The following is a 13698-nucleotide window of genomic DNA, read 5'->3' as shown; positions in this document are numbered from 1 at the left end:
AACCAAAACACACACAAAAAGGCAAACGTGGAGCCCGATCGCCAATCACTGGACTTACATCGGCATCCGAACCAAACACACGCACACTGGAACCCGAATGCCACTCGATGGACTTACATCAGCTTCCAAGCACACAACAACCAACAAGTTAATAGGGAGTCGGGAACTCGAGCCTATAACTGTCAAGCACACACACAAAAAGAAAGAAAAGTGGCACCCACAGACTAGTAGGGAGTCGGGAACTCGAGCCTAAAAGTCATGCCAAACGCACACACAAAACAAAGAAAAAGGTGCCCGGAGAGACCTCGCACGGTCTCCTGCCTACGTACCTCATCTGGTATGAGGATCAGGGCGATGTAGTTCCCCTGATAGGGAAAGAAATTCTAACCAGATACAAAGGGAAGACACACTACCAGGGAGCTGGACTCGAGCCTAGTGTTATCATGCATCATTGCCCTATGTTATGGTTTCTATCCTGACTTGCACAAGCAAGCTAATCCTAACCAGGAAAAACAAGCATGCAATCATAAACAAAACAAAGCAAGTATTTCACATAGCACACACTATATCCAGTCAAGTGAGGCTCAAACAAAGGGTTCGACTGCCGAAGCAAGTCATTTGTACAAAGGTAGTGTTAGCTCTTAACCTTGCCATTGAGGAGCGAAGGTGAAGCTGATGAAAGGTGAGTGAAGATTAGACTTCACAGCTCTTATCCCTGGCCAGGGAGAGCTTCAGACAAGGGAGCGTGGGTTCAGAAAGGAGGAACCCTTCTACGCTCAAGACTCTGACTCAACTGTACAAGTGTACAAGATCTTGGGTTAATGTCCCAATGCATCAACACCAGTTGTGTGAGCAGAGGGACGACTCAACAGAATAGTGGGAGATAGATTGCATATCTCTTTGATCCACCAATTGCCTTAATCAAGGTCTTTACCTGCTTGGGGACAAAAATAAACAATCACAATCATCGCCTCTTAAGGAGGACTTCAGGCAGGTGCCTGGCGAAGTAACAGGCCAGGTCTTCCAGACTACATGAAGAATAGAAATTCTACCTCAATTGGTTTAAACAACCAAGCAACAGCAAGCACAAGTTCTTAAAGAACTGTAAGCAACTTAATGTACCTGAAATCAATCAAGTATCATCAGTACTCAGACAAACCAACAGTAAACAGCAAATGTTAATCTGTACAGTCAAACACAAGTTAATGCACCCAAGTGCAAGCCATGAGTTCAAACTCAAGCATCAAATCCTAAAACACAAAGTCAATGTTAGTTTACAACATCAAACAAACTCAATTTACAACTTGCATTGTTCTCCTTAAGCCTTTTGCATTTTGCATTTTAACCTGAAACACAATCCCAAAAGTGAGAAACAAGACCACTAGGCCAAGCCTAGGGTCCAAAAGAGATGAAAAATCCAAAACAGCAAGTGAAAATTATCCAAAATCACAATCAACCAAATTAGAAACAAATGCAATTGGTCCCCTGCTCATATCATTCATCATTATCATTTCATGCACAAAAAGGTATCACATATGCAATTTGCAACCTCAAAAGACCAAACAGAAAGACCTCAATCAAATCCATACCAAAACAATTCAATTAATTCCACAAAAATTCAAGTCTAAACAGAATATATCCAATGAATGGCATATCAAATTTCAGCTCATTTGGATCAAGGGAAGTAGGGCAATGAAAATCAAAAAGTTCAGACAAGTTCAAACAAGCCAACACATGGTATCCAAACAAGTACCAACTTCCATAAATCATAAAATAGTGACACAACAAGATAAATGAATGGGATCAACACCACAATGACCTATAATGTGTCTAGAATCACTCCATCAAATTCCACATCCATCCAATAAACCATGAGTATTTCACAAATTAAATGGTAACATGTATCACAAAATGTCACAAAATGAGCCAACATAAGAGAAAATGTCAATCAATTAGAAACTGCCATCAAAAATTCCAGAAAAAATCACATGTTATCTCAACATATCAGTGCTCAAACATGCAAAACATTGGCTCAATTCAAGGTTCCTAGGCAAGGCAAATAAAATCATGAAGTTCAACATGCTTGGTGTGACACAAATTGTCACACCTCTAATCAAAAATTCACAACTCCTCAACCAAGTATCCAAAAATTGCAAACTCTACATGAAAATCACTATCAAAGTGTCAAGAATATGCACAAAAAATTTCATCCATTTATTTGAAAACCTCATCATTTTATGAAAGATATGGCATGGCATGTACAAAATGAATACATTGAATCAATCCCTAAGCATTTTAATTTTTTACACGTGCACAAAAATCATGATAAAATTCTACACATTACAAGAAGAACAATGCAAAAAATCTCACCAAAATTGGACAAGAAATGAATGAGATATGATTTTTACAAGATCAAGCATAAAATGAAATAAAGAAATAAGAAAGAAAAATGAAATAATATAAATTAAATTGGATAATGGCATAAGCGTAAATACGCTTCAGAATAGCCAAAACGCGTCGTTTCATTAAACGGCTTGGCGCGTTTCTATTGGCTGGAGATGGCGCCAAACACATTTCAAACTCAGGCCATGCGAAATGAAGATCAAACACACGTTCATGAGTGTTCTTGGACAAGAACAAACTCAGATTTCCAGAAAAATGAAGAACATCAAATCGTAACCAAAATCAACAAACTTATAATCATTAGAACCGTCTTCCAACAAGGATCGTGAATATGTAAACGATTTAACCTAATTCTCAACATAGCAACGGGATCGATCCAAAAAAGAAATGATCACCAAACTTCAAATCACGATTTCTTTTCCAATACTTAACCAATTCAAAAACTACAAACAGCATGTTAACCTACATTGAATGATCTTTAAAACGCATATCATAATTCATGCAATGGTGAAGTTCGAAAAAATCACCTTATGATGATGGCAGATCTTGATCTTGATGTTTCCACGTGCAAAAGGTCCAAACAGATGGAGATTGTTGATGAGGAAGTTGAATGGAGTGATTAGGCTAGCTCGAAACAGCACCAATTGCAAGAATCTTCAAAACTCCATTGATGAGCAAGCTTTCCAACAGTCCAATTCTTGACTCCTTTGGCCTTGTATTGATGAAACAGATCTTCCTCAAGGTTTGTGCAGAATGAATCAAGCAAGAATCGTCCAATTTGATGAAGATTTGGTGAAGAAATGTTGAAAAATGATTGATGAAGTTTTGAGAGAATTTCAGATTTTGGAGGGAAATTTTGTTATGATTCTTGGAGAATGTGATTGTGATTATGATTCTGTTATGATTAGAAACTTATACTCACTCCTTAATCCCTTTCCTTAATCACAATTAGCAAATTAGCTTGATTTAGCATAATGTGATTTTAAGTGCAATGTCCAAAATGACCTTTTCAAAATAATGCACTATGACAGCAAATGACAGCTCAAACATGTTTTATTTGGCATTTGGAGTGTGTTGACATTGGTTTCATGTGCAAATTCCTTGTAAAACTCAATTTCACTATCTCACACCAAAAGTACAAATGCATCCACTTGAAAATTGACTTTTTGCCATGAGCATTTTTGATGAAATTTGATTATGCAACATGAAAGTACATGGGAAATGGGGTTTGCTCCAAGAAAAATCAACCAAATTGGACATTCCATGTGAAAATTATGCCACTTTGATTATAGGCATTTTTGGAAAATGAATGGACCATAACTTGTCAACCATGCATGGGAATTTCAAGTTCTTGGACTTTTTGGAAAGGTGAGAGCAAGATCTACAACTTTCATGTTGAACAAAAATCCATTTGAAGCTTTTTTCAACATGTAATTTTGTGGTGAAAAACTTTCCATTTTTGGAAACTTCCATTACAAGTCACTTTCTATTTTTGGCAATTTTTCTCCTGACTTTATTTTCTTCATTCTTGATGTTTTAAATGCCAAATGAAACTTGTTTCAACATGAATGAAGTGTATCCAACCCTCTCCCACCTCCAAATCCATAAAATCAAGCACAGTTGACCACAGTTGACTTTTTCAACTGATAGATGAATTTGGCAATGCACTGATCAATCTGAGCCTCAATTCTCTGATGAAATGGCTCAATGATGAAACCCTAGCCTCCATAAGCTCAATATAACCACATTATGATCCCCATATCCATTGTAGGCCCCATCTCCCTGCCATGCCCTGATTGGCCCAATGCAACTGATTAGGGTTGACCAGTGGTCAAAACCCTAATCTCAAGGTATCTGATCAATCTTCTTGAATCCTCTGGAAGATAACAAGACCATGATGATGATGAGGTATCATTTCAACCAAGATCAAGATCAATCTCCCTTGAGAATCAAAACCCTAATTTGGACCACCACCCTCAGATAGTTAGTGATCAGTCCATCCAAGGAAACCCTAGCTTGCACATTAGCCCCTTCATCTTCTGATCAAGACTTAGAAGGATGGCTTGCACAATGTAACCACATGATATGCAATATGCAATGCCTAATGACCTAAAAATGATATGCAATAATGTTAAGCTAGTCCTAAGAGAGGAGGGCAAATTTTGAGGTGTTACAGCTGCCCCTATTCAATCCACTATGAACCTGTCGATATGAACAGCCTCGGCTTTCAGATGATCAGGATGAAGAGTGATTGAATACCAATAACAGACGAACAATTTACACTCTGATGAGAAAATAATTAACAACGCCTGTCAAAATCGGCAAAGAAAACAATCTCAAAGGAAAATCCGTCGGGAACGGAGAAAGTCGGCCTGATCACCGAAAAACAACGTCGACCTGGATACCAAAATAAATGGTAACACAGGGATAACCATGGTCTGAACACCACATCCGCTGGGGATTATTACCCTTTATTCTTTTTTACTTTTCTTGAACCCCGAAATTTTTGATCTTATCTTCTCTGTTTTCTTGAACCCCGAAATTTTCTTTTGCGTAAATGATCCCCGATCACTGCATTTGAACCCCGTTCTCCCGTTTGCCAAATAATGAACCCCATTCTCCAGAAAACACCTCGTGTCTCCTTTTCTCCATTTGAACCCCAGTCGCCTGACGATAACTTGTGATCGCCATTGTGAACCCCGATCTCCAGAAAATGCCTCAACATCTCCCTCTCTCCATTTGAACACCGCTCTCCAGAAAATGACTCAACATTTCTTTTCTCCATTTGAACCCCGTTCTCCACTTTCTTGTGATAATTCCGCTGGCAACGTCGGAAATAACACCAAACCACTCTGAGGGCGACATGTCAGAGGGTACACCTTCACAAAAGGAAGGTAACATGTGCATCTCTTCATCCGAAGACTCCTATAATGACCTCCATTGGCATCCGCCAAAGTCTAAGGTGACACATGAACAGAAGATAATCCTGCGGACCTCATCCTGGATATAATCTTCATCTCCAATCTCCATTTGAACCCCGCTTTCCAGAAAATGTCGCAACATTTCCTTTTCTCCTGTTGAACCCCGATAGTCGCGCTGATCACGTAACATCCTTCGCTTTCACTTCCATCTCCGCTCGACGGAAAACTACTCTTCCAGTATCGCACTACTGGGGAAGATTGCTGATCTGACATCACGATGCTAAACTCATCCGAGTAACATCTTCACCATCCGGTGACACCAAATCTCAAGCGGTAACTACGGCTTGAGTCGCGCTGATCGCGGAATATTTCCATCTCTGTCCGACGGACACAATTTCCTCCAGTATCGCACTACTGGGGAACACCTTGATCCGAAATCAAGAGGCTAGACTCCTCGGAGTAACACCTTCACTTGCCGGCAAAACCACCTCTCAAACGGTAACCACGGTTTGAGACTAGCTTATGTTTGCAATATGATGCATGATTGATTTTTCTGCGTAATGCTCCATAATTATGGAAATGCTACGCGATTTATTTTTCTATGCAATATGCCATGCTATTTTTTCATGATGAATGCATAAAAAATGCCCCCCTCAAGGGACTCTTCTGGGGAGCTCGAGACACTCTGCTGAGGAACTCGTCAACACTCCGATTCCACCCTGCTGGGGAATAGTGCTGCTGCTGGAGATAGGCATCCCTTGCTGGGGAAGAACCTCCTTTGCACTCGATCCGCTTGGGGAGTTGCAGGGGAATAATCCACCACTGCATTCTGTGGGGATACAACTGTCTTCGACTTGCTGGGGATATACATCCCAACTCTGCTTGGAGAACCCTCACAGATACCTGGCAACTTCACTGGGGAAATGCTCACAGATAGCTCCGCTGGGGAAACAGCAACCTTCAGGCCTGGTTGCTGGGGAAACATCAATCTGAAACCTGCTGGGGATAACCATCCTGACCCGGCTGAGGATAGTCACAGATCTGGAATCTGCTGGGGATTTAGTCCTCACGACTCTGCTTGGGGATATACATCCCGACTCGTCTGGACCTTTTCTGCTCCATCATCTTGTATTCCACGTCGCGCCGCGCTCGACGGAGAGCGAACTCCTGGGATCTACACAGAATTTCAATTTTCAGACTTTGAAGAGTCTTCTTGATTAATTTCAAGGATCGTCATACGTCCTCGCCGTCGTCTTTCACCGTTCGTCTATTCATTCGTCCCTGATCGGACTCCACGGGGATTTATTTGTCAAAAACTTCCACATCACAACCTGCAAGTGAGTGAAAACACCTAACAGCACCTGCAAAACAGATCGTTAGATAAAACCGTGCCCTAGGCGTGTCAAGATTTCAACACTTGGGTCACTCCACCTTCCAAAGAAAATTTCAAGCTTTCAATCTTATAAGCATGCATTGGAAGGGACCTATATGTCTTAAAATGCAAAAATTCTTTATCAAAATAATTGGATGTTTTTGCAATCAAAGCAGTAATGAAAAACAAAAACAAAATTATTTGACTGAATATGCATTTTATTGATTGAAAAAAGTGTGGCTCAAATTGAGCGATACAAAGGAAGCAATTCCTGAAAAGAGGTAATTGCGCACAAAAGGAAAAATCTATCCTAATGGCAATGTGAAACCCGTGATCTCATCGAGTTCCAACTCGGTTACACCCCACATGTCCTCAGACTTTCCGTGCTTTCTGCCTTCTGAACAAGACGTTTCTGATTGATCCCCACTAGGTATTATCCATGATGCTTTAACCAAAGCGAAAATGATCATGCTGGACGCAGTTGTTCGTTTCAATCCCTCTTTTTCCTGGACCGCCCTTTCGGGTTTTCAATCCACCGGGATACCCTTTTTTGCCCAAGTCGCCTTTTCAGGTTTTCGACTTGCCGGGTGTACAATTTTCATTTTATCCCTAATTTTTGCCCGAACCTTTCATTCTGTTTTTTTTTTTGGTTCGCCGGGATGCCCATTTTTGCCTGGACTCTTTTATTCTTTTCGTCCAGCGGGTCTTTTTATACGAAGTATTTTTTAACTGCGTCCGCATTCACAGGGGATGAAAAATCTTCACCATCCATGGTCGTTAACAACAAGGCTCCGCCAGAGAAAACCTTCTTGACCACGAATGGACCTTCATAATTCGGTGTCCATTTGCCCCTACGATCGTTTTGAGGAGGAAGGATCCTTTTCAGCACCATATCGCCCACGTGATATACCCGAGGTCGCACCTTTCTGTCAAAAGTACGTTTCATCCGTTGCTGGTATAACTGCCCATGACAGATGGCTGCCAGCCTCTTTTCTTCTATCAGGCTCAACTCTTCGTACCGGGTCCTTACCCATTCAGCCTCTCGCAATTTTACGTCCATCAGGACTCTCAAAGAGGGAATCTGAACCTCAACAGGTAACACAACTTCCATTCCATATACCAATGAGAAAGGAGTTGCCCCAGTAGATGTACGCACCGACGTTCGATACCCATGCAATGCAAACGGCAACATCTCATGCCAGTCTTTGTAGGTTACCACCATTTTCTGCACAATCTTCTTTATATTCTTATTGGCTGCCTCAACCGCCCCATTCATCTTCGGACGATAGGGAGAAGAATTGTGATGCTCAATCTTGAATTCCCGGCACAGTTCTGCCATCATTTTATTGTTCAAATTAGAACCATTATCAGTAATGATTCTCTCGGGAACCCCATATCTGCAAATGATGTCTCTCTTGAGAAACCTGGCAACGACCTGCTTCGTCACGTTCGTATAAGAGGCTGCTTCCACCCACTTGGTGAAGTAATCGATAGCCACTAATATGAACCTGTGCCCATTCGAAGTTGTAGGCTCAATCTTTCCGATCATATCAATGCCCCACATAGCGAACGACCATGGAGACGACATTAAGCTCAACGGATTTGGAGGCACGTGCACCTTATCAGCATAAATCTGGCATTTATGACACTTCCGCACGAAATTGAAACATTGGGCCTCCATTGTCATCCAATAATAACCTGCCCTCAGCAGCTTTTTCACCATCGCATTCCCACTGGCATGGGTACCGAACGATCCTTCATGAACCTCTTTCATCAATTGGCTTGCTTCTCTATCATCAACACATCTGAGCAAGACCCAATCGAAATTTCTCTTATACAGAACCCCATCCTTATTCAGGTAGAACACCATGGCCAACCTCCGCAGAGTCTTTCGGTCCTTCTTCGATGCTCCCTCAGGATACTCTAGAGTCTCAAGATAGCGCTTGATATCATAATACCACGACTTCTCATCATCAGGCGATGTATCAACAGCAAACACATAAGCCGGTCTATCCAGACGACCTACTTCAACACTAGGGAACTGATTCCACCACTGCACCTTAATCAAGGCGGCCAGAGTAGCCAAAGCATCTGCCAAAGGATTCTCCTCTCTAGGCACATGATGCATCTTCACCTTGGTGAAAAACGTCAACAATCTTCTCGTATAATCCCGGTATGGAACTAAATGAGACTGTTGCGTATACCATTTTCCGTTAACCTGATTAACCACCAGAGCTGAATCTCCATATATGACAAGGTTCTTGCACTACAACAAACAAGACCTTAGACAACGCTTTTTTTAGCCTTAGACAGCGCTTTAAAGCGCTGTCTAAACCTCCGCTGCTAAAGGTTTAGACAGCGCTTTTTTAAATCTTAAAAGCGCTGTCTAAGCCCCCCCTTAGACAGCGCTTTGGCCAAAAGCGCTTTCTAAGACCCTCCTATTTTAATTTTTTTAGGTATACCTTAGACAGCGCTTTTCAAAAAGCGTTGTCTAAGCCCCCCCCTTAGACAGCGCTTTTGCCTAAAGCGCTTTCTAATCCCCCCCTTAGACAGCGCTTTTTACAAAAGCGCTGTCTAAGGTATACGAAAATTTTTGAAGCTTTTGTTTTAAACCACATTTTTTCCAGGTTTAGGGTTTAAATTAAAAAATATTTTTAATTTAAAACACATCCCACAAACTCAATTCAACCCATAACTGAACGGATCAGACAGTTTTGACAACAAAATTGAAAATCCGTCGAAGAACCCAACCCATTGAAATTTGATAAGGTTGGGTAATGGGTTCTGTAAACTGAGGTTCTATGTTGGATCACATAGACTTGTTTAAAATACTAAACAGTAATTTAGGGGGAATTTTCTGTCCAAAATTCAAAATATTTGAAACTAGTATTCAATAACCAAAATAAGATCATGCCCAGTAAAATAAACATAATTAAAATATCTTTTATCAAATCACAGTACAAAACTTCAAAAGCAAACAAAAATTACCAAAACTGATAAGAACTTCACCATACAGAAATCGGGAATTACTTTCAACATAGATGATAAAATCTCTATACTAAGAGTGCCAACCAAATCTCATATGCCAGAAAATGCCTTCTTTGCACCACTGGATGATCCAGCTGGGATGACTTTCAATACATTGAACCTCACTGTCTTGGAGAGTGGCCTATAGAAGTGGCACAAGTAAAGGCTTAGTCACACACATACATATACCAATATCTATATGATAATATACTAAAATAAAAGTATCTATGGGTTAATACAGAAATGATAGAATTCTGCTAGAGTTTCACCTGCATTGACCAATAATGACATGATCACCTTCCTTAACACGGAAGGCAGGTGACACATGAGCTGGAATGTTGGAATGCCTCTTCTCATACCTAAGTAGAGCACGTAAGGAAAAAGGTTTTACAAATTATGTTTATCCAAGCATGCAAATTAAAAATGAAGAGCATGCCATTAAAGGAGAATACCTCTGATATTTCTTAATGAAGTGAAGATAATTCCTCCTGACAATAATAGTCTGATTCATTTTGGCACTGTGACAGGTTCCGGCTATGATACGACCACGGATGGAAACATTGCCAGTGAATGGACACTTCTTGTCAATAAAGGTTCCTGTATTTGAAATTCAAAGGTCATTTCTGTATTAGAAGCAGAAATAAAATAACCATAACCATATAATCATACAGAGATATATTAAGAATAGTCTGCCTCTATATATTGAGACCATTATTCTGTTTGCAATTAACACTTTCATGAAGCAAGATACAAGCATTTACATTTGCCCCACATATATACCAATTCTTTCAAAATAGATACCAAAACCATTCATTAAAAAGCAACACCTAATAACTTGAACAAGTATTGAGGATTTCTAAGCACATCATAGAGACCCGAGACCTCAATACTTCCAATAGGAATACAATACAAAACACACAACAAAAACAGAGTTGGCAACCTCACAAGTATGAAATCATAGAAAAATATAGAGATGTAATTAAGCATCCACTACACAAATCCAAAATGCTCTAGTAGTATTCTATTGCATTATTTCTATCTTTCTCTAATTTTGATTTGCATCAATTCGTTATCAAAGTGTGTTCATCACTCATCTCCTTCAAAAGGCTACATTTATACATTCAAAACCAAACATCAACACACTCTCGAAGACACTCCATATATATACAAACACTGAGATATATAAATACAGAGAGAAAGGAACCTTCGATGGCTTCTTTGGGGGTCTTGAATCCAAGACCAACAGATTTCCAGAAGCGATTTCCACCTTTACCGGGCCTCTTCCCCTTACCAGATTTCTTCGAGCTACGAAATTGAGCAAAAACAACAAACAAATATGGATCAACAATCATCACAGTTAAAAACAAAACACACATTGAGATATGAAGTGCTGAATATACCATAAAAACACTTTGGGTTGTTTGAGATAAGCCTTCTCAGTCTGTAACAGATTAAAAAATACACATCAATGGAAAATCGAAACATAGCAGAATGAAAAAACGAAAAACGAAGCAACAAGAAGTTACTTGTTCAGCCATGGTGGAATTGCGGAGGAGGGATTTGGTGAAGCCGCACGCACTGGAAACCTTCTCGCTCAGATTTTTGGTAGAGGATGAGAAACCCTAACCTGATTGTTATATGTCTACCCGGTCAAACCTTAAACCTAAACCTGATTGTTCTAATTTTTTTTTTAATTGAAAGACTTTAAACAGCGCTTTCTCAAAAGCGCTGACTAAGGTCTATATTTAAAAGCGCTTTCTAAAAGCGCTGTCTAAGGGGGGGTCTTAGACAGCGCTTTCTAAAAGCGCTGTCTAAGACCCCCCCTTAGACAGCGCTTTCATTATTTTTTTAGAACATTTTCCGTGTTTTATTTTTATTTTAACCTTAGACAGCGCTTTCTTTTAAAAGCGCTGTCTAAGATGCGCTGTTAAAAAACCTTTTTGGCGTAGTGTTGATTCTCAAATCAATCGCCTCTTCAATCCCCAATATGCACGCTTCATATTCAGCCACATTGTTGGTGCACTCAAATGTTAGCCGGGCAGCAAAAGGAATGTGGGATCCTTTCGGCGTAACCAAAACAGCACCAACACCGCTTCCATTCACGTTAACGGCCCCATCAAACATCAGAATCCATTCGGATTCAGGGTCAGGCCCCTCCTCCGGGATCGGTTCCTCGCAATCTTTCGATTTGAGAAACATGATGTCCTCATCAGGGAATTCAAACTTCATCGGTTGATAATCATCAATGGGTTGCTGGGCGAGGTAATAAGACAATACACTCCCCTTAATAGCCTTCTGAGAGGTATACTGTATATCATATTCTGTCAAAATCATTTGCCACCTCGCAACCCGTCCGGTCAATGCTGACTTTTCGAAAATATACTTGATTGGATCCATCTTGGAAATCAATAAAGTGGTATGAACCAGCATGTACTGCCTTAGTCGGCGAGCAGCCCAGACCAAAGCACATCAAGTTTTCTCGAGCAGTGAATATCTTGTTTCACAGTCGGTAAACTTTTTGCTAAGGTAGTATATGGCATGCTCTTTTCGACCAGACTCGTCATGCTGCCCCAATACACACCCCATAGACCCCTCGAGGACTGTCAGGTACAGAATTAACGGTCTTCCCTCCACAGGAGGCATCAGAATCGGAGGCTCCTGCAAATACTCTTTTATTTTTTCAAATGCCGCTTGGCAATCACTATTCCACCTGACCGTTTGATCTTTTCTCAACAATTTGAATATGGGTTCGTACGTGGCTGTTAGATGAGATATGAACCGTGAAATGTAGTTCAATCTACCTAAGAAACCACGAACCTCTTTCTCTGTTCTCGGCTCAGGCATTTCTCTTATCGCTTTTACTTTTGCAGGATCAACCTCGATTCCTTTCTCGCTTACAATTAACCCCATCAATTTACCGGACCGCACTCCGAACGTGCACTTGTTCGGATTCAACCTCAGTCTGAACTGTCTCAGCCGGTCGAACAACTTGGCCAAATCTACCAAATGCCCCTCTTCTGTCTGGGACTTTGCTATCATGTCATCAACATAGAATTCGATTTCATGATGAATCATATCATGAAACAAAGTCACCATGGCCCTCTGATAAGTAGCACCGGCGTTCTTGAGACCGAATGGCATCACCCTGTAGCAAAAGGTGCCCCACGGTGTGATGAACGTTGTTTTCTCCATATCATCTGGCGACATTTTGATTTGATTATAGCCAGAAAAGCAATCCATGAAGGAAAACACCGAGAATTGAGCCGTATTATCTACCAACACATCGATGTGAGGTAGTGGAAAATCATCCTTCGGACTAGCTCGGTTCAGATCTCGATAGTCCACACACATTCTCACCTTCCCATCTTTCTTCGGGACTGGCACAATGTTCGCAACCCATGGCGGATAATTAGTGACAGCAAGGAAACCAGCATCCCACTGCTTCTGCACCTCCTCTTTGATTTTCATCGCCATATCAGGTCGAGTTCTGCGCAACTTCTGCTTCACTGGAGGACAATCTTCTCTCAATGGTAGCTTGTGCACAACGATATCGGTATCCAACCCTGGCATATCTTGATAAGACCAGGCAAAGATGTCGACATACTCTCTTAACAATGCCACCATCCTGCTCTTGACACTTTCCTCCAAAGCAACCCCGATTTTCACCTCTTTCTTGACCTCGTCGGTACCCAGATTCACAACCTCGATCGGCTCTTCGTGCGGCTGAATCACTTTCTCCTCTTGTTTCAACAACCTGGCTAATTCCCTTGGTAGTTCACAATCTTCTTCGTCTTCTTCTTCAGCTTGATAGATCGGATTGTCGAAGTCATATGAGGGTGTAACAGGATTGTTATCAATGAGATCCGGAGAAGAATCGCATCTGCATGAATGTTGATTCATGCATTGCTTTAGAACCGGTGTGAGACAAATTGAAAAGAAAAATGAAAACATTGCCATTTTTATTTGTTTTTATTT

The 13698-nt window shown here is 40.8% G+C and overlaps 1 protein-coding gene across 1 annotated transcript; it reads right to left on the bottom strand.

Moving 5' to 3' along the window:
- Window positions 1-9774: 9774 nt before the first annotated feature.
- On the bottom strand, window positions 9775-11261 carry LOC127128959 (40S ribosomal protein S11). The gene is made up of 6 exons (XM_051058304.1): window positions 11250-11261; window positions 11124-11164; window positions 10928-11028; window positions 10176-10320; window positions 9993-10082; window positions 9775-9865 (listed from the first exon to the last, which is right to left on the bottom strand). The coding sequence occupies exons 1-6, from the start codon at window positions 11259-11261 to the stop codon at window positions 9775-9777; spliced, it is 480 nt and encodes a 159-aa protein (XP_050914261.1).
- Between the last annotated feature and the right edge of the window lie 2437 nt (window positions 11262-13698).

Source organism: Lathyrus oleraceus, chromosome 3, assembly GCF_024323335.1.
Source record: "Lathyrus oleraceus cultivar Zhongwan6 chromosome 3, CAAS_Psat_ZW6_1.0, whole genome shotgun sequence".
In the NCBI taxonomy this organism is placed as follows: domain Eukaryota; kingdom Viridiplantae; phylum Streptophyta; class Magnoliopsida; order Fabales; family Fabaceae; genus Lathyrus; species Lathyrus oleraceus.
This window is presented reverse-complemented; position numbering and strand designations above follow the sequence as displayed.

Excerpts from the sequence above, each read along its gene's own strand:
- LOC127128959 (XM_051058304.1), bottom strand. Across the intron at positions 10,321-10,927 it reads CCCCAAAGAAGCCATCGAAG|GAACCTTTATTGACAAGAAG; the intron begins GTTCCTTTCTCT and ends TTTCAAATACAG. Across the intron at positions 9,866-9,992 it reads GTCATTATTGGTCAATGCAG|GCCACTCTCCAAGACAGTGA; the intron begins GTGAAACTCTAG and ends CCACTTCTATAG.